Here is a 20568-nt window from a genome sequence, read left to right as displayed (position 1 = left end):
TCCCCCTCCCCGTATCCTCAAATCCATTTTCTAGTAGGTCTGCGTCTTTATTCTCGTCTTGCCCCTAGGTTCTTCATGACCATTTTTTTTTGGGGGGGGGGGATTCTATATATATGTGTTAGCATACAGTATTTGTTTTTCTCTTTCTGACTTAACTTCATTCTATATGACAGACTCTAGGTCCATCCACCTCACTACAAATAACTCAATTTTGTTTCTTTTTATGGTTGAGTAATATTCCATTGTATATATGTGCCACATCTTCTTTATCCGTTCATCTGTTGATGGACACTTAGGTTGCTTCCATGTCCTGGCTATTGCAAACAGAGCTGCAATGAACATTTTGGTACATGACTCTTTTTGAATTATGGTTTTCTCAGGGTATATGCCCAGTAGTGGGATTGCTGGGTCGTATGGTGGTTCTATTTTGATTTTTTTAAGGAACCTCCATGCTGTTCTCCATAGTGGATGTATCAATTTACATTCCCACCAACAGTGCAAGAGGATTCAATGGCTGCCTCTGAACTTGTGATTCAGCGCACACAAGTTTTTTGTCTCCCGCGTCCCTCCGACAAATACTGGGCACCAACCATATGCCAGGCACTACCCCAGATAAATAATAAAAGAGAGATCGAGTGGGGCCAGGCCCACTCCGGCGGCCCCGCTGGCGCGCATGTTCTCTACCAGGCTGCCACCTTGAAACGCCCATGCTGTCCTCTCTGAGCCACCTCCCCGAGCAGGGCCGCAGGCCTGGCCCTCCCTTCCGCCTGGGGGCGCCCAAGCCAGGCTCGGACCAAGTGCGGGAGAGAAGCAAGGGCCACCAGAAGGCGGGCCTTCCTGCTGCAGGGCCTCCTGGATTGGGGGGCACTCCGCCTCACCGGGCAAGGACCCTGAGGCAGGCTGCCCGGCCGAATGCCTGAAGGACCCCGCTAGTACCGAAGGCTAGCTATCGCAGTGCCTGGTGGCCGGCCTGCGCGGCGGGAGGATCAGGTGACTCGGACCCGAACTCCAGCACACTGGGGCTCCGAATAGCTCAGAATCTAGCGTGGCCTTAGGTCTCGGTACAAGGGGCCTGGGTCGCGCAGCTGCAGGCCCAGAGAAATGGAAGAGCAGGGTGGGGAAAAGGGCGGTATCTAGAGCTGAGGCTGTGAGTCTGGGGGGCGGGGCTTCAGGTGTTGGAAGCAGAAAGCCGAGTTGACGGGTTGCAGGTCTCCGACACGCTTGGGAGGATGAGAGGCATGACTGGCGCCTTCCAGGAAGCAGAATAGGCGCCTCTGTTGTGGGGGCAAACGCCCAGGCAATTTCTAAAATTTATAATTCTCTAATCGAGTGACTTTTATGTTGAGCAAGTTTCTCGACCTGTTAACATTTGTTGTAAACCAAGGTCCAAGACAGGCATAACTTAGCTGGCATTAGGAAAGGAACCATGTCCTCCGCTGGATAGCCCCTAGCATTCTGGTCTTGGAATAGCTGAATCAGATTCATTCATTGATTCATTCAGCAAATACTGTTGAGAACCATCTATGTGCTAGGCACTCTGCATAAGTACAGAGGATACGATGGTGAGCGAAACAGATCCCTGCTTTCATAGAGCTGACCTTCTAGTTGGGAAGAGCTAACTGAAGAAAACGTGAAAGGAGCCATGAGAATGTATAACAGGGGAAGTGAACTAAGATCTAGTGGGTGACTAGGAGGTAACCAGAGGAAGCACTTTCTGGACTGTGAAAACTTCTCAGGCAAAGGCTGTCAGGCCAGAATGTCTTGGAGCTGAGGCTGGAGCAAAAGCAAGTTAAGGAGTGTGGAGTTCCAGATGAGGCTAGAGAGGTATGCAGGGATAAGATCATGCAAAGCCTAGTAGGACATGATAAGGCTCTGGGGTTTTATCATAAAAGCAGGGTACACTTTGAAGGGTTAAGGAGGGAAATGATATGACTAGATTTGCATTTTTAGTTCACTGTGGCTGCTATGTGGAGAACAGATTGTAGAGGGTAGCAAGAGTAGAAACTGGGAGACCACTGAAGAGGCTGTTGCAGAAGTCCAGAGGGGGTTGATGATGTCTTGGACTGTGGTGGTGGCAGTTAAGAAGGAGAGAATTGTATGGATTTGAGATACACTGGCTAGGTAAAATTGCCAGAACTCAGTGATATCATGGATATGGAGGGTGAGGAAGGGGAGGTGCCAAGGGTGTCGCTCCCTAGATATATGGCAAAGATTCTGCTCGCTTTTGGGTTACTCACCACCTGGGATGTTAGGGAAACTGGGTTGGCTGATCTTGTACTGGTTAGACTGTGCTTAGCTTTGTGGATTGAGTAGAGCATCAAGCTGAATGCTGTAGAAGGGACATGAATAGGAGAGACCTTGGCACAGTTTCTCCGTTTGGGCCAGACCCTAGCACTGCTTTTTTTTTTTTTCTTTGCGGTACGCGGGCCTCTCACTGTTGTGGCCCCTCCCATTGTAGAGCACAGGCTCCGGACGCGCAGGCTCAGCGGCCATAGCTCACGGGCCTAGCCGCTCCGCGGAATGTGGGATCTTCCCGGACCGGGGCACGAACCCGTGTCCCCTGCATCGGCAGGCGGACTCTCAACCACTGCGCCACCAGGGAAGCCCCCTAGCACTGCTTTTAATGTGATTGTCAGGCTACTTTCGGGCTAAGAATAAAGAGACAGTTGTCCAGACTCTGTCCCTGTGTGTTCATGGAAGCCTTCTCTGTATTTGTTGGCAAATTTAGGGGTTCCACCAGATAATCTTTGACACCTTAGTCCTGCAGAGATGATCAATTTCTTACATGTAAATAGAATTTCAAAGTTGGAAGAGATCTCAAGTTTTCTTAGTCCAGTTTATAAAATACTTTTATGTTCTTTATATCATCTTCACAATTATTTATTGAGCTCTTACACCATCATGATTAGACACTAGAAATAGTGTCTTGTTCTTTTCTCTGAAGATGAATAGAATAAGACTGTATAGGTTCATTTAGTCAATAAAATTGATTAAGCACCTTTGTGCCAGGCAGTTTTAGCTGCTTCAGATACAAAATGATTACAACTTGTCTTTGACCTTGGAGTTGCATGTCTGCAAACCCTGCCACTGAGGACAGCTGAGTGTATTAAAGGGTTTGATTTGGGCGTGATAGATCCTGACTTATCTGTAAGATTAGGTAAGAAATGGTATGTATCCAGCAGACTTTTTGGGGGGTATCCTGGCAAGATCCCAATTCTTGTCCATCCAATCTTCAAATTCTATAATTGATGGGAGGGCACTGTGGGAACAGTTATTGTACCCTTGTGGCTGCTCTTTAGGAATGTAAATTGTAAATCCTCAGTAAAACACAAAAGAAAGGAAGGGACAGGAGTATCGCCAGAGACAGGTCGTGTTTAAACTTGAACTTCTGAATGGGTCACTCTTTCGCAGGTTTACAGTTGCACTAACCAGATTATGTGCTCCACTGGGCAACTTGAATGGCCCCTCTACCACTCCCTTCCCTCAGCTCCATGAACCCAAATGGGCAAATTAAATACTAAGTAACTGTCGTGTGCTTTATCAGTGTAAGAGTGAGAGCCCTGGTTGACTTGCAAAACTGCTCGGCTCCAGAACAGGAAGGGTGGGGAGTGCAGCACTGATGGGTCTCTTATCTGACTCTCTGATGGCAGGAGGGAGATGACCTCGATATTACGGAGCCCTCAGGCTCTCCAGCTTACTCTGGCTCTGATCAAGCCTGATGCAGTTGCTCACCCACTGATTCTGGAGGTAAGAACAAGTCCTAAGACTCTACTGTATGTCGGAGGCATTGCTTTTGTTTCAGGTGCCATAGGGCCATTTGCGAAGACTGACAACACAGTCCTGTGCTAGATGGTGTGGAGGCAAAGTTAGAAGCCATGACTCTGACCATAAGGAGATTAAAAATCTACTGGAGGGCTTCCCTGGTGGCGCAGTGGTTGAGAATCTGCCTGCCAATGCAGGGGACACGGGTTCGAGCCCTGGTCCGGGAAGATCCCACATGCCGCGGAGCAACTGGGCCCGTGAGCCACAACTACTGAGCCTGCGTGTCTGGAGCCTGTGCTCCGCAACAAGAGAGGCCGCGATTAGTGAGTGGCCCCCGCTTGCCACAACTAGAGAAAGCCCTCACACAGAAACGAAGACCCAACACAGCCAAAAATAAATATACATTAAAAATCTACTGGAGAACTGGGACAGATATAAAATATAAGAAAGGATCCAATACAATAATAAAAACCAAACCTCAAGACAATGTATATTAGTTCTCTACTAATGTGTAACAAATTACCACAAACTTAGCAACTTAAAACAACACTCATTATCTCACAATTCTAGAATTTAGAGGTCCAGTAGGTTTGGCTGAGGGCTGGGTTCTCTCCTTAGAGTTTCACAAAGCCAAATTCCAGGTATTGGCTGACTGGGCCCTTATCTAAAGGGTCTGGGGAAGAATCCACTTTGATACTCATTCAGGTTGGCAGAATTTGGTTTCTGTGGTTATAGGACTGAGATAGACCCCCATGTCCTTGCCGGCCTTCAGGTGGGGCCTACCATTTTTAGAGTCCACTCACATTCCTCATCACATGGCTCACTCCATCTTCAAGACAGCAACAGGGCGTCTCTTTTCTTCTGACCCACCAATGGGACAGACCCTCAAGTCCTAGGCTCTGAAGGGTCCTCAGGGTTCTTTTGGTCTGCCTGGGTCTCCCATTCACTCAAATGGTCCCTCTGACTGACTTTTATCTTTGGGGTGGTGTTTATCCAGGCTGTTCATCAGCAGATTCTGAGCAACAAGTTCCTTATTGTACGAATGAGAGAACTTCTGTGGAGAAAGGAAGATTGCCAGAAGTTTTACCAAGAGCATGAAGGTAGGACCAACAGTCCTCTTGAGTGGGAGGCTTCTCTATCACAAGAGAGATTTTACCTGGCCACACAACGTCAGGCTCTCTCTGACCTACGAACCGTAAAATTGCAGCCAGTCTTCTAAAATCTTGGTTTACACACAAACTTTTCATGATTATCAGTATTTTTTAAATGTTTTCTAGGAGGGTTCTACGTCATGGTCCCAACAAGTAACTTAGTTTTATGTCCTGATACTATCACTAGTTACCAATTTACTCTGTCAGACATTGTCCAAAGGCTCATGATTTCTTTTAATTCCCCAGCAACCCCATGAAGTAGGTATTGTTATGTCCCCAGCACACAAATTAGAAAACTAAATTAGGGAAGTTAATGATTTACCCGAAACTACACAGGTTGCAAGTTGGAGAGCCTGGATTCAGACCCAGGTATGTCAGACGCCAAGGTCCTTGTTCTTTTCTCTAAAACAGTTTTTATCATTCCAAATAGGGAGTCAGAAGTATAAAAAGTTCTCTTGGCACCAGTGTCTTGATGAAGGTACTCTCTTTGCAGGGCGTTTTTTCTATCAGCGGCTGGTGGAGTTCATGGCCAGGTATTTCTCATTTTGGTTATAACATCTTCATCCACTGAGACTTCTTTCCCCTGCCCCCTAAATAGATTTGTTAATTTTATTTGCCACTCTTTAAACTTGTAACCAGTGTCAAGTGTCTGAAGAAACATGGGCTTGGGCCAACACTGACCTTGTGGCCACTTGTCCCATGGTAGTTAACTGCTCCAGGGGCTGTAGAAGAGTATTGTTGAATGCTGCCTAGCAACTCTTCTGATCCCTGTGGCCTTTCTTGATCATCCGCAGTGGCCTTCCATCACCTTTTATTTGAAGCAGTATTGGCACTCAACTAGAAAGGCAAGGAGACTCTCAGGATGTCCAGTGTGCCTTTATTTGTGCTCTACTCATGGTATGCCCTCCTGGACCCGATAGCCAGATTCCTGACGTGTGCTCCATTTATTCACAGTGGGCCAATCCGAGCCTACATCCTCGCCCACAAGGATGCCATCCAGCTCTGGAGGACAGTGATGGGACCCACCCGAGTGTTTCGAGCACGCCACGTGGCTCCAGATTCAATTCGTGGGCGTTTCGGCCTCACTGACACCCGTAATACAACCCATGGCTCAGGTGAGTCTGCCTCCTGTGTCCACTGTATTTAATAAGCGAAGCTGGTTTGAGGTTGGTGGGCAGGCATATGGTGGGGTTGAGAGCCAGGTCCCTCAGTGAGCTTTCTTCCCAGTTGTGTTTCTGGCCCTTTGTGGCCACCTCAGCAGATGCGGCCCCAGGACTTAGGGGCAGGAGAAGTATAGGCTCTGGTTTCTGAACCTGATTATGATTGCCTCTTGCCTCCATCCTAAACTCCCTATGAGAACCCCTTCTCTTTTTTACCTTCCCTTACAGACTCTGTGGTTTCAGCCAGTAGAGAGATCGCAGCCTTCTTTCCCGACTTCAGTGAACAGCGCTGGTATGAGGAAGAGGAGCCCCAGTTGCGCTGTGGCCCTGTGCGCTACAATCCAGAGGGAGGCATCCACTTTGCAGCTGGAACAGGAGGCCCAGGGCCAACCTGACGCAGGCCTGTTGGTCTGTGAAGAGTGATGGTGTTGCCCAGCCTTTTCTTGCAGACCTCTGGTCCAGAGCATTCTCCTAGGACCAGGGAGGCCTGGGGCTCATTGTGCCATCTCTGCTGGGCACCGCCACCTGCATAAGAGCCTAGCTCCTCACTGCTACCTCTTCTAGAATCTAACTCTCTATCTACCTCTTCTCTGAAATGTTCATGGGTGGTTCAGAGGAATGATGGCTCCTTTTTTTCTGAGAACTGTTCATCCTTTTTCAAGGAGGGGCTTGCCTAACTGACTTGCCTGAAAAATGCAGTGACCGTATTAGCAACATTTGGTCTATTTTCCTTAATAAAAGTCAGTATTCTACTGAATCCTGCAGGCTGGGAGCACTACTCTATGTACTGTCTCTCTATCCCTAACTGGAATAATTAAATCTGTCCTGAAGTCAAGTTTCTGGTCTATGCTAAGTAAAGAGAGAATTGTGGGACTTGCCTAGTAGCGCAGTGGTTAAGAATCCGCCTGCCAACGCAGGGGACACAGGTTCGAGCCCTGGTGCGGGAAGATCCCACATGCTGCGGAGCAACTAAGCCCGTGCGCCACAATTACTGAGCCTGTGCTCTAGAGCCCGCGAGCCACAACTACTGAGCCCACATGCCACAACTACTGAAACCCACGCGCCTAGAGCCTGTGCTCTACAACAAGATGAAGCCACCACAATGAGAAGCCTGTGCACTGCAATGAAGAGTAGCCCCCGCTCGCTGCAACTAGAGAAAGCCTGCGCACAGCAACGAAGACCCAACGCAGCCAAAAATAAATAAATAAAATAATTTAATTTTTTTAAAAAAAGGGAGAATCGTGAAGAAATCTCCCAGGAGGTTCACACACAGTGTGCAGCTTATGTAGTGCATGAGGCACCCAGTGACGGAGCTGACTGTGGGCTCAAATCCATGCTGTGCACCTGGCACAGGGCTGCATCCTGGAAGAAGGGGCACCTTTTGTTTGAACAAAAGTATGTCTGCCCAGTAGAGGCATATTGTTATGACTCACTTTTTTTTCTGATTTGCACAAAGCCACTAAAGCTAGCCATGTCTCTGCTGTAGCTGAGGATGACAGTTATCTATTGCTGCATGACAAATCACCTCAAGATTTTGTGGCTTAAAACAATGACTTAGAGATGTCACTGTGGTCCAGTGGTTAAGAATCTGCCTTCCAATGCAGGGGAGATGGGTTTGATCCCTGGTCGGGGAACTAAGATCCCACATGCCATGCAGCAATTAAGCCCGCGCACCCCAACTACTGAGCCCATGCGCCACAACTAGAGAGCCCATGTGCCACAAACTACAGAGCCCATGTGCTCTGGAGCCCGTGCTCCACAACTGCAGAGCCCACGCACCACAACTAGAGAGAAGCCCATGCGCTATAACAAAGAGCCCGCGTGCCGCAGTGAAAGATCCCATGTGCCACAACTAAGACCTGACACAGCCAAAAATAAACAAATAAATAAATATTAAAAAACAACAACAATAACAACGATTCATTCTTATGTGTCTGTGGATTGGCTGGGTGATTCTGCTGGGCTCACTGGGACTCACTCACATGGCTGCATTCAGCATTTGGGTCCAATGTGGTCTTTCATCCTGAGCTGCTTCATAGCATGGTTGTTTCAAGGTTCCAAGAGAGCAGGCCCCCATTCACAAGCTCATCACGCTTCTGCTTGTGTCATGTTTGCTGATATCCCATTGACAAAGGCCAAGTCACATGGCCAAGCCCAGAGTCCACACATAGGGCATGGACAGTGGGAGGTATGAATCATTGGGGGCCATTACCATGACAATCTACAAACTGAAAGTAGTGAGGAGCCTTGAATTTATATAGAACTTATGAAAACAAATACTTGCACAAGCCAACAAAGGAGATGAAGAAATAGCCAGAGAAGGAAGGAAAAAACCGAGGGTGTGTGGATCAGGAAAGTCAAGAGAAAAGAGTGTTTAGATAATGAAGCAATGTTGAATGCTGTTGAGAAGTCCAGAATAATGAAGCCCTTAAAGTACCCCCTAAGTATGGCAGCATGGAGATCGCTGTGACCTTGGCAAGAGCGGTAGCTCTGGAGTGGTAGGGAGCTTACTTTGTGTGGAAGACAGCGGGTTGAAGCATTTATACTGTCGTACTACCTGTGGGTTTAGAGTGGGATACCTAGGAGTCTTAGAGAATCTTCTTACAACTGAATCTGTAAGTGTATGTCTACATATGCTCCCATCTTCTTCTATCTTCCTGTTACAACATAGGATGGGTCCTGCTTCCTGTTAAGCCAGTCCTTCCATGTTGCTCTGAATCCCATCTCCTTGCTTTTTTGGTTGTCTAGTCTTTACTGCACTTTTACCCTTCTCCACTGAGTCCTTCCCCTTTGAATTCAAACATGTTTTGGTGTCTCCCATTTTTCAAAATCATTTTAACCTCATTTTCGCCTTTGGCTACCTGTTTCTTCATCTCTGTACAGACAAGTCCATATCAGTTGTCTGCACTGACAGGCTCACCCCCATTTTCTCAGCAGCCCATTACGGTATGGCGTGCACACTCACCATTCAAGAGGAGACTGGTTGGTTTCTTTTTCTTCTTCTTTTTAAATATCTATCTATCTAGGCTGTGCCGGGTCTTAGTTGTGGCATGTGGAATCTTTAGCTGTAGCATGCAGGACCTTTTTAGTTGCAACATGTGGGATATTTTAGTTGTGGCATTCTCCCCCGCAAAGCTAAACAAAGGCCAGCTGAAAACACCAGGCAAACTGACAAGAGAGACTGATCAGGAGCCCCAGCTATCGGTAAGCAGCCAGAAGAAGCACTCTCCTTCCCTCCATTTTTCATATCTAATCCTTAAAGCTCTGTACCTGTGAATATTTCTTGCTCCACGTGCCCCTCAGTCCCCACTTATATGGCCACTGTAGAGAAGACATCCTTGGTGACTGAGTAGAGTGAAATGACTAGAGATTTAAGTGAAGGGAATGGATGTGACTGGCAAACAGAGTGCACGGAGTGGAGGGGAGGCAGGAGAATGCTGGGACTGAAACAATCCAGCATGTGGTGGTGAAGTACCCTACAAAAGGCTGAGGGTGACCACAGAAGCTGGAAAACAGTTGAAGGAGTGTGGGGAGAGGATAGGAATAAGAAAAAGGTAATCAAATTCTGCTGAGGCTGCAAGAGAAATGAAGACTGAGCAAAAAGGGGGATTAAAAAATATTATTGCTGGGCTCCAACAACAGTGTCCACTAAATGGTGGGTACAGAAAAGAGTGGAGAGGACTGAGAAGTGTTTGGGATGAAAGAGTGGATAAATGGGGATTACTTCCAAGTCTGTTAAGAGATACAGTAGATGGAAAGAAAATGGGATTAGAAGAGAATTTTTCAGAATAGTAATAATTTGAACATGCTTAAATGCTAAGGAAGTAGAGTCATTAGAGACGGATTGGTTTACAATAAACATAATTTAGAATCATTAAAATTCCTGAGAAGCAGGAGGGACTAGGACGCAAACACACTTTAGAGGAAAAGGTCAATTTTGGAATTAAAGATAGCTCCTCCTTCACTATAGGAGAGAGGCATAGGAATGCTTGCATGTTTCATTGTGGGGATGTTGGCTCTTTCTTCAGCAATATCTCTTTCATTTGTCAAACAGGAGTCAAAGCCATCTATTGAAAGTGAGGGGAAAGATGAAATTCATAAAGCATGAAAAGGTTTGAAATAATACTTATGAAGCATGGGAAAGGGAACTGACTCATGAGACATAGAATTACGAGGCATTTCTGAGGGCAAATTAAGAACTCTGTGACCCTGTATTTGGAATATGAGTTGCATGCCTTGTCATGTGTTGTGGTGAGTTGCAGCCATGAAATGTGCAATTGGTGGAATCATCCAAGATCAGGGATTTCATGAGCAGGCTTGGTGAAAGATCAAAGGGACAAGGAATATTTAGTCTTAGCAAGTAAATAGTTGAAACAATCATCCAAGGATTAAACTGGACACAAGAAACAAATGGACAGAGAGGACAATGGAGGGTTCCCACTTGGTGGCAAACCTGTGTGCACAAGAAGATATGAACGAACAGGTCAGCAGTTTGGAGATTGTGGTTGGGGTGAGGGTGTTCTGAGTTATTTGAAAGGTAGAATGTGCGGGTGAACACAGTGTTTCCTCTCAAGTTGTTTGGAAAGGAGGTGCAGGGATTAGAAGCTGGAGCTTTGGTGACAGATCGGAATTCAAATCCTGGTTCTATCACTTTCTAGCTATGTGACTTTAGCTATATTTGTCTCCACTCAATTCAGTTGTTAAATGAGAAAGTCATACTTAACTTTCAGAGTTACTGTGAGGATTAAACTAACTCATGCACATAAGGTCAAAAACCCAAGATCTCAATAAATGACAATTTAAATGATCTCTTCTTCTCCTTCTTTGGATTTCAGATAGAAAGAGTTAAGTTAATCACACCTCTCAGTGTATGACTTAATCTCACACTATTTTCCTTTGTCTATTTTAGCACATTTAATTACTGACGATGTTTTTGACAAGACTGTACAGTTAAAAGTGGCTTTCTCATATATAAACTTAGGTAATGCACAGAGATAGCTGATAGATTATGATTAGGGTAGGACACAATTCTAGTTACCACTTTACCAAGAGCAGTTGAAACCAAATGAAATCACGTAAGTTGATCTCACACTCTTTATGCTGAGGTTAAAGTAAGCATTCCTGTCCTCTGTAGGGAATGTAGAACACAGAAACGGCACCATGGCCAAAGTACTCGACTGATTTCTTATGAAAGTGACTGTAATATTAGTCTAGCAGAAATAGAACTTTGATTCATTGAACGCATTAACAAAATAAAATAGGCCCTTTGACAGCTCAGACAGAAGCCCAGCTCAGTGGAGTACAAAGCTAGGATTCAGGGTTGGAGGACCAAGACTGCCTGAGTCTCTCACAGTGAGAAGCCTGGATGACCGAGGAAGAAGGTTTCCAAAGGAGCAGAGGGCAGGGTAGGGCAGGGAGGGTGTGTGGCTCAAATGAGCTGGGCTGGAGGCTTAAGGAAACATGTTAGTGAGTTAAATCAAGAGTGATGGGGCTTCCCTGGTGGCGCAGGGGTTGAGAGTCCGCCTGCCGATGCAGGGGACGCGGGTTCGTGCCCTGGTCCAGGAAGATCCCACATGCCGCGGAGGGGCTGGGCCCATGAGCCATGGCCGCTGAGCCTGCATGTCCGGAGCCTGTGCTCTGCAATAGAGAGGCCACAACAGTGAGACGCCCGTGTACAAAAAAAAAAGAAAAAAAGAGTGATGGAAGTTGAGAAATTCCAGCAGTTTTCCCCCTAGAAGTAGAAGCCACAATCCTCATGTGATTGAGTCCCTCTGAAAAGCATGTTATATATAAACCTCTGTGGTCCAAAGTTTTCTCACAAACAGAGATAAGTCTCTTCCATGTGGGCATCAAGAGCTACACACTTATTTGGGGTCCTGGGAGTAACTGGCTCCTCCTGTCTCTCTCAGAGCATTTTGCATAAGCAGGTGGGCTGGGGGGGGGGCGTTGGTCATCTAGTTAGTGGTTTAGGATTTTTAACTCACAGGCCTGGGAACTGTGGACAAGATGAGACTTTCATGGAGTCTTTCTCCTCTTTCAGCTTTGCCTGTCGCTACAAAGGTACTATTATGGAAGACTGGGTGGTAACTGGGTTACTGGCAGTGTAGCCACAGTTGAGTGGCCTTTTTTTCTCCTGAAATAACAGCATAGCAGGAAATGAGGGCTTATATGTAGCTAGTTTATTCTGGGAAGTGATCTCAGAAAATAAGAGTGGAGGCACTGGGAGAGTAAAACAGCGAAGAGAAAGCCAACCCAAGAAAGGGGTACTGAGGTGGTCACCACTGTGGACAACTGGCCTCTTATCTAGCTGGAAGTCCTCTCCCTCCCATCAGAGACCAAGAAGCTGGGGTCCTGCCCACTGGTTTCCATCATCCATTGTTAAGCATTTCCACAGGAAGACTGAACTCCCCTGCAGGTCCAAATCTGCGTATTGCCAGAAAGGCTTCCTGCACCACATCAGTAGAGAAGCTCCTGGGACGAACACAAGAGAAATGGACTTAAGGAGCTCTCTGATTTCACCTGGGTTCAGCAACAGCCATGGTAAGGATGTGGCCAAGAGATGGAGTATAGAAGTTGTCCAAGGCCATCCTTCCCTGTTCATGCTTTGGTCTACGTGTAGCTCAGCATATCCCAGAGCCAGGCAAGATGCTGGTGAGCCACAATCTCTATTTAAGACTCAACATAAGCCGATTAGTGGGGAACCCCCCCGCCATTTCCCACTACTGCAACTAGACATGAGGTCATAACTGATTCTTATTATCTCCATCCTTTACCAACCATACTATAATTCCTCTCCCCGGAGTCAGCACTTACAGGTCTAAGATGCTTATATACTGGGGAAACACAGACCTTTATCTCTAAAGCGTCTGATCCCTTACATGTTTCACCCTGATGTAAAAGTTGACTGCTGTTAGGGTCCACTGAAGATTATCCCTGGGTATGAAGCACATCAGAGAATCCCCTGGGATCAGATGTACTCTTCCCTTCCCCTTGGGGAGAAGCAATGTCAGCAACTCATGATGATCAAGGTTGATTACTTACATACGATAGCTCTTCGTTTTCCTGGTGGTCCACCACCATGACAAGCCCCAAATGACCCAGTTAGTCATAGCATTATTTCAGTGTATGCTTCCTGTGATGCTCTTTGGCTAAAGGATCTCCCCCTTTCCTCCTCCATGCCCCTCCCACCCCCAGTAACAAGGAAAGGGCCTTTCTAGGCACAGAAAGCACAAATCTTTGCCAGGTGCTATTTCTGCAGTACCCTATCACAGAGGTTTCCACCTTGGAAACCTTCAGTATGCTACCCTGGAATCCTTATTCCTGAATACCAAGCTGAATCCAAGTACCACCCCTTATTAGTTGTGTGAACATGGGCAAATTATCTACGTTTCTGATTTCTTCACCTACAAAAGACTGGTTGTTCTTGTTACCAACATCATATATTTGGATTTTTTCCTTGTCTCTCTTCTTTACTTGTGGACAATCCACCATGAGTCCTAAGCATCCCTCTAAATGTTCCTTTGGCAATGAGGATGTGATGCTGTGATAAAGACATGGCTTTCTGGAAGAAGGGCAAAGGATCCCATAGGCCAGTTCCAGGGATATGGTACTGGGATCTATCAGAAAATGTTCTCGCCCAGTGGGGCCCCACTGTCCTACCTCTTGATAAAAATTTATAGGCTGACTGGTGAGAGGTAGGATTGTAACAAGCCCCTAGATGTGGCCTTGATTGTTGCTTACTTTCTTCCAGGAGACAAGGGGAGAATGCTCTGACAATGGGACAGACAGCTCTGCAGTCAAGCTGAAAGGTGATCCTTAGCCAAGCGGTCTGCAAAGCTGAAGTAAATGTCAGCAAAGAAGACAGAACTTTCTGAGGAGTGAAAACACTCAGAAACCAAAGTTCCTTTGGTTGAACCATGAGGCAGCCACTTAAAAGTGAGAAATGCAAAGCGAGAAATACTGGCACAGAGCAGCATTCTCCACATTCCCTTCCTCTTTATCCCAACTGCAGCTGCTTCCAGGAGGGACCAAGCTTCCCTGTCCCCAAGGGGGACCAAAGGCCACATGCTGTTCAAGTAAGCTGGGATATTTTCTTTTTTTTTAGATTTATTAATTTATTTATTATTAATTTTTTTTGGGGGGGCTGCGTCGGGGCTTAGTTGCGGCACATGTGGTCTTCGCTGAGGCATGCGGGATCTTCCGTTGCAGCGCACAGGCTCATTGCAGTGTGCGGGCTTCTCTCTAGTTGTGGTGTGCAGGTTCCAGAGTGTGTGGGCTCTGTAGTTTGCGGCACGCAGGCTCTCTAGTTGAGGCGCACAAGCTCAGTAGTTGCAGCACGCGGACTTAGTTGCCCCACGGCATGTAGGATCTAGTTCCCTGACTGGGGATTGAGCCCACATCCCCTGCACTGTAAGGCGGATTCTTTACCACTGGACCACCAGGGAAGTTCCTGGGGTATTTTCAAAGAGGAGAGGTTCAAATTTTTATATCTCTGCTGGGCACAAGTGCCTAAGTCACTGTCCTACCTGGTCCTGTGGGAGGGAAGGGGGTGCTGAGTGCAGGTGTGGCCAAAAGCACTGAGGACTGCAGTGTAGAGTCACGGTGGCATGGTGGCCATGGAGCCATACAGATCACCCAGGTGCTCACTAGATGCCAGGAGGCACACAGGGAGGGGTAGCAGCACCAACCCTGGGGTGAGAACCCAGAGAAGGAAAAAAGCCTCCCTGCTGTCCCCCATGGACTCTGCCTTCCCTGGTCTCCTGGTGGCTGTGGCTTTAGCCCCTGATGTACATGTACTAAACTACTTGGATGGTCTTCCAAAAGGGGGGAAAATGCACCCAAATTCAGTTGATGGGTTTACAGTGGGGAAGGGCAGTTAAAGTGACCTTGGGAGTGGGGCTTCTGAGCTGACCCAATGTATTGTCACTGTGGCTTTCACTGCTGACTGCATAACTGATGTGATGTTTTACACGCTTGTAATGAGAATATGCATGTGCATTTAGGGACTGTCACATATACAGAAGTGATCTGTCCTTCCGACTGGTTCAACAGACACAAGATAGAATCCCAGGAGCAGGAGAAATCACAGCTTTAAAGACTTAACGGCTGTTGGAAAACTCAGAGTGGACAAGGTCAGTGGGACAGAAAGGAAAGAGCCCTGGATTGAGAGCTGGACTTCAAGAACTGGTTCATCTTCCAAAGATAAGTTCGATAGTGGGAAAACAAAATCATAACAGATACTGCATGTTGTGCAACTACTATCTCCCAGATGCAGATACACCTTCTATGTGACCATTATTTCCTATGAGAATAACTTCTAAAATTTAAAAATGATTCTTTACAGCAGATGGCTGTATGTATTTGTCTCAACCTGAAATCAAGTAAATTCATTTTCTATTTCTACATTTGCATACGTTTCACTTAAAATCAAATAAAATTTATTAAAATATAATTTAAAATAAATTTTAAAATTAAAAATACTTTCAGTACAGGTTCAGCTTGAGAATAGGGAGTAAAATAGAAATCCAGCAAAATTTGGATATGTCAAAAGACAGATACTTCTTTCACAGTGTCTTTTAGAACATTCACAAGTTTTCTCACCTGTCAGCCTTCCACCACACAAAATCCTTTCTCATTAAATTGGGATTTCCAAGTTCAAACACTCTTCTACCCAAGAATTCCCTCCCATGAATTCATCATTCCACAAATTCTCCCAGAGGCTTATTTTTGGTCATATATGGCCCTGGGGAACATAAGTCCTTGAATCATCCAAGGTCAAGATGAAGAGTGGGATTCACTTGCCTAAATGAGCAGCCTTGGATGCCTAATGTGATGCTCCCTTTATCCCAGTTCTCCAGGAGCCACTTAGGATTCATGAGTCTGGGACTCTAAGGTTCTGAGAGCCCATGATCCCCTTATGACTCACAAATGCCTGGGCCTCATGGCCATCCTCCTCTCTTCCTCTCCTGAAGAGGCTTACCCTAGCGCCCAGCATCTGAATAACAGAAGCCAGTTTGGGGGGCCTTAATTCCACCTCTCACACTAAGGCCCAGAAATAGGTATTACTGAGGTCAGGGTATGAAGGGCTCTTCATGCCCTCTTCAAGATGTGGAAAGTAGGGGCAACAAGCCAAGGGAAAAGAAGGAATGATGATGGAAACAGCTGCAGAAAACCAGGACCCCTGGAATGGAGTCGAGAGATCACTCCCACAAAGCCCCATGGGAAAGTGGCTCTAAATGCAGACCCCCTGACGTGTTAAAACTGTGCGAAAGTAGGGTGAGGTAGTAGGGGTGCCTCTATTACCCAGGGAGGCGGAAGGTAGGGAATCAGTGACAGCAACTTGAGCTGACGTTGAAAGGTTCTATCCTCACCCCCATGGAAGCTGGGAAACAAGCAGATACAGCAAGTAGCCCCTTGGGTGCCCTCTCTGGTCCCTCCCAAAGCCAAAGAGGTCCCTCCTCCCCATGGTTCCACCATGTGGGCACTTCAGCATTAGAAGAAAATTTGGGAAACAAAAGGAGAAATCTGCGCGGGGGGGACAAAGCTCAAGAAAAAGGGGCGAGGCATTTGGAGGGCTAAATGAAACTACCCCGAAAGAGACAAAGCCGAGTACTTTTGGGGTGAGGTTGAAGGACAAGGCCAGCAAGAACACAGGGGCTGCCTTGATCTCAGTTTTACTTACCAGGTCCTGCAGTCCTGAGTCTGAGATGCCTTATCACCCATCAGAAATGAGGCACCAGGGCTTCCCTGCTGGTGCAGTGGTTAAGAATCCGCCTGCCAAGGCAGGGGACACGGGTTTGAGCCCTGGTCCGGGAAGATCCCACATGCCGTGGAGCAACTAAGCCCGTGCGCCACAACTACTGAGGCTGCGCTTTAGGGCCCGCGAGCCACAACTATTGAAGCCCGTGCGCCTAAAGCCCATGCTCCGCAACAAGAGAAGCCACTGCAATGAGAAGCCCACGCACTGCAATGAAGAGTAGCCCCCGCTCACCGCAACTACAGAAAGCCTGTGTGCAGCAACGAACACCCAATGCAGCCAAAAATAAATAAATAAACAAATTTATAAAAAAAAAAAAGAAAGAAAGAAAGAAAGAAATGAGCCACCAGCCCCTACAGCAAAAATCCAGCTATTCCTCCCTGGCAGGAAATTCTATGAAGCCCAACAGTCCTGGAAGTGTTTGCCTCCTTTTCCCATCCCGTCTCCTCCCACAATCCTTTATTGTGAAGATCTCACAACACCTCAAGACTATCATTGCAGAGATGGGGCCAATTTTAACCCCTGTCCATGAAGGAGTGACTCCTGACTGGAAGACATCCAAAGCTATCTGCACCCACCTGGACAGAGGTCCCCTCTGCATCTCTCCCTGATTTCTGGGCCTGACAGTGGTCTTGCTGGGCCAGACTTGTGTGCTGTCTCTACAGTTTCTACATGGATTTTAAGAGAAAATAAACATTTTTTTCCCATCATGTTTAAAGCAAGGTGTGAGACTATTAATTTTCCCCCTTTTGTTGCCCTATCAGAAAGCAGCTTTGAGGTCACGTGGAATGACGGTGGAGGGGCCCCCCCTTCTCTGCTCGGCAACCCCTAGAGAAAACACAGACTTCCCTCTGTGGCTTTTAGCTAAGGCCATGGGAAAAGGGGCAGCACTATGGTGGTAGACCGGGCAGTAGTGCCTGAGTTGAAGTGTGGGGGGGAACCTACACTCCAGGTGCTCCCAGCCCTTACCCCCTACCAGGCTAACCTTGGAGACAACCACTTCCAAGTGAGAGGCTGTGGACAAAGGCATCTGGACCAAGAACCCCTTTTATCTCTCCTCCAGCCCCAAACCAAGCCAGATTTTGGTGGTGGTGGTGGTGGGGGGTGTTACAAAAAATCTCTCTCCTCCCTCTCTGTGGCAAATATCCTCTTGGCAAATAAAGACACTGGGGCCTGAGCAGACAGCCCTCCAGGGTATACCCACTGACATATAGCACTAGGGCCAAGAATAAATTTAGGTGAACACTCAGGAACCTGGGCCACATGGGGCCTGGGAATGTAAGATAAGTGAGAGTGGGTTTGGTTCAAAGAGCCTTACAACAATTACTGGAGGACTGATGTGAGAGTGTGGCTAAAAGACTGGGCACTGAGATTGAAGGGCTCAGGAGGGGCTGTGTTAAAAACCCTAAAACCTGGTATTGGAAGGCCAATGGTGGGGTATTGCTAGTAACCTTATCCCTGTCCTTGGAGGGCCAAATAGCATGGTTTTGAGGTTTAGATCCTGAGACTGAAGAATTTGGGGGTGTGGTTAAAGGGACCTGGGTTTGGAACTGGAGGGTTAGGAAGGAGACATGGTTAAGGAGTCCCTCAGATTGGAGGGTGAGACTGAACCCTGAGTAATACTTAAAGTGGGGTATAGAGGATGCATCACAAGGATTCTTCAATATACGCAAATCTATCAATGTGATAAACCACATTAACAAATTGAAGGAGAAAAACCATATGATCATCTCAATAGATGCAGAGAAAGCTTTTGACAAAATTCAACACCCATTTATGATAAAAACCCTGCAGAAAGTAGGCATAGAGGGAACTTTCCTCAACATAATAAAGGCCATATATGACAAGCCCACAGCCAACATCATCCTCAATGGTGAAAAACTGAAAGCATTTCCACTAAGATCAGGAACAAGACAAGGTTGCCCACTCTCACCACTCTTATTCAACATAGTTTTGGAAGTTTTAGCCACAGCAATCAGAGAAGAAAAGGAAATAAAAGGAATCCAAATCGGAAAAGAAGTAAAGCTGTCACTGTTTGCAGATGACATGATACTATACATAGAGAATCCTAAAGATGCTACCAGAAAACTACTAGAGCTAATCAATGAATTTGGTAAAGTAGCAGGATACAAAATTAATGCACAGAAATCTCTGGCATTCCTATATACTAATGATGAAAAATCTGAAAGTGAAATCAAGAAAACACTCCCATTTACCACTGCAACAAAAAGAATAAAATATCTAGGAATAAACCTACCTAAGGAGACAAAAGACCTGTATGCAGAAAATTATAGGACACTGATGAAAGAAATTAAAGATGATACAAATAGATGGAGAGATATACCATGTTCATGGATTGGAAGAATCAACATTGTGAAAATGACTCTATTACCCAAAGCAATCTATAGATTCAATGCAATCCCTATCAAACTACCACTGGCATTTTTCACAGAACTAGAACAAAAAATTTCACAATTTGTATGGAAACACAAAAGATCCCGAATAGCCAAAGCAATCTTGAGAACGAAAAACAGAGCTGGAGGAATCAGGCTCCCTGACTTCAGACTATACTACAAAGCTACAGTAATCAAGACAGTATGGTACTGGCACAAAAACAGAAAGATAGATCAATGGAACAGGATAGAAAGCCCAGAGATAAACCCACGCACATATGGACACCTTATCTTTGATAAAGGTGGCAGGAATGTACAGTGGAGAAAGGACAGCCTCTTCAATAAGTGGTGCTGGGAAAACTGGACAGGTACATGTAAAAGTATGAGATTAGATCACTCCCTAACACCATACACAAAAATAAGCTCAAAATGGATTAAAGACCTAAATGTAAGGCCAGAAACTATCAAACTCTTAGAGGAAAACATACGCAGAACACTCTATGACATAAATCACAGCAAGATCCTTTTTGACCCACCTCCTAGAGAAATGGAAATAAAAACAAAAATAAACAAATGGGACCTAATGAAACTTCAAAGCTTTTGCACAGCAAAGGAAACCATAAACAAGACCAAAAGACAACCCTCAGAATGGGAGAAAATATTTGCAAATGAAGCAACTGACAAAGGATTAATCTCCAAAATTTACAAGCAGCTCATGCAGCTCAATAACAAAAAAACAAACAACCCAATCCAAAAATGCGCAGAAGACCTAAATAGACATTTCTCCAAAGAAGATATACAGACTGCCAACAAACACATGAAAGAATGCTCAACATCATTAATCATTAGAGAAATGCAAATCAAAACTACAATGAGATATCATCTCACACCAGTCAGAATGGCCATCATCAAAAAATCTAGAAACAGTAAGTGCTGGAGAGGGTGTGGAGAAAAGGGACACTCTTGCACTGCTGGTGGGAATGTGAATTGGTACAGCCACTGTGGAGAACAGTATGGAGGTTCCTTAAAAAACTACAAATAGAACTACCATATGACCCAGCAATCCCACTACTGGGCATATACCCTGAGAAAACCAAAATTCAAAAAGAGTCATGTACCAAAATGTTCATTGCAGCTCTATTTACAATAGCCTGGAGACGGAAACAACCTAAGTGCCCATCATGGATGAATGGATAAAGAAGATGTGGCACATATATACAATGGAATATTACTCAACCATAAAAAGAAACGAAATTGAGCTATTTGTAATGAGGTGGATAGACCTAGAGTCTGTCATACAGAGTGAAGTAACTCAGAAAGAGAAAGACAAATACCGTATGCTAACA

General features: G+C 46.0%; 1 protein-coding gene across 3 annotated transcripts; it reads left to right on the top strand.

Moving 5' to 3' along the window:
* The first annotated feature begins 922 nt into the window (after positions 1–922).
* NME6 (NME/NM23 nucleoside diphosphate kinase 6) lies at positions 923–6931 on the top strand. Of its 3 annotated transcripts, XM_060022386.1 has the most exons (6): positions 923–990; positions 3651–3747; positions 4760–4862; positions 5407–5446; positions 5868–6028; positions 6302–6931. In XM_060022386.1, the coding sequence occupies exons 2-6, from the start codon at positions 3658–3660 to the stop codon at positions 6466–6468; spliced, it is 561 nt and encodes a 186-aa protein (XP_059878369.1). In that variant the 5' UTR covers positions 923–990; positions 3651–3657; the 3' UTR covers positions 6469–6931. The 3 variants fall into 3 exon arrangements, with proteins under 3 accessions (XP_059878369.1, XP_059878371.1, XP_059878370.1); XM_060022388.1 differs by lacking the exons at positions 923–990; positions 3651–3747 and adding an exon at positions 1031–1824; XM_060022387.1 differs by lacking the exon at positions 923–990 and having other exon boundaries at positions 2980–3747.
* Positions 6932–20568: the final 13637 nt, after the last annotated feature.

Source organism: Delphinus delphis, chromosome 10 (assembly GCF_949987515.2).
Source record: "Delphinus delphis chromosome 10, mDelDel1.2, whole genome shotgun sequence".
Taxonomy (NCBI): Eukaryota; Metazoa; Chordata; class Mammalia; order Artiodactyla; family Delphinidae; genus Delphinus; species Delphinus delphis.
This window is presented reverse-complemented; position numbering and strand designations above follow the sequence as displayed.

Excerpts from the sequence above, each read along its gene's own strand:
- NME6 (XM_060022386.1), top strand. The coding sequence starts at position 3,658 with ATGACCTCGATATTACGGAGCCCTCAGGCTCTCCAGCTTACTCTGGCT. Across the intron at positions 4,863-5,406 it reads GTTTTACCAAGAGCATGAAG|GGCGTTTTTTCTATCAGCGG; the intron begins GTAGGACCAACA and ends CTCTCTTTGCAG. Across the intron at positions 6,029-6,301 it reads TAATACAACCCATGGCTCAG|ACTCTGTGGTTTCAGCCAGT; the intron begins GTGAGTCTGCCT and ends CTTCCCTTACAG.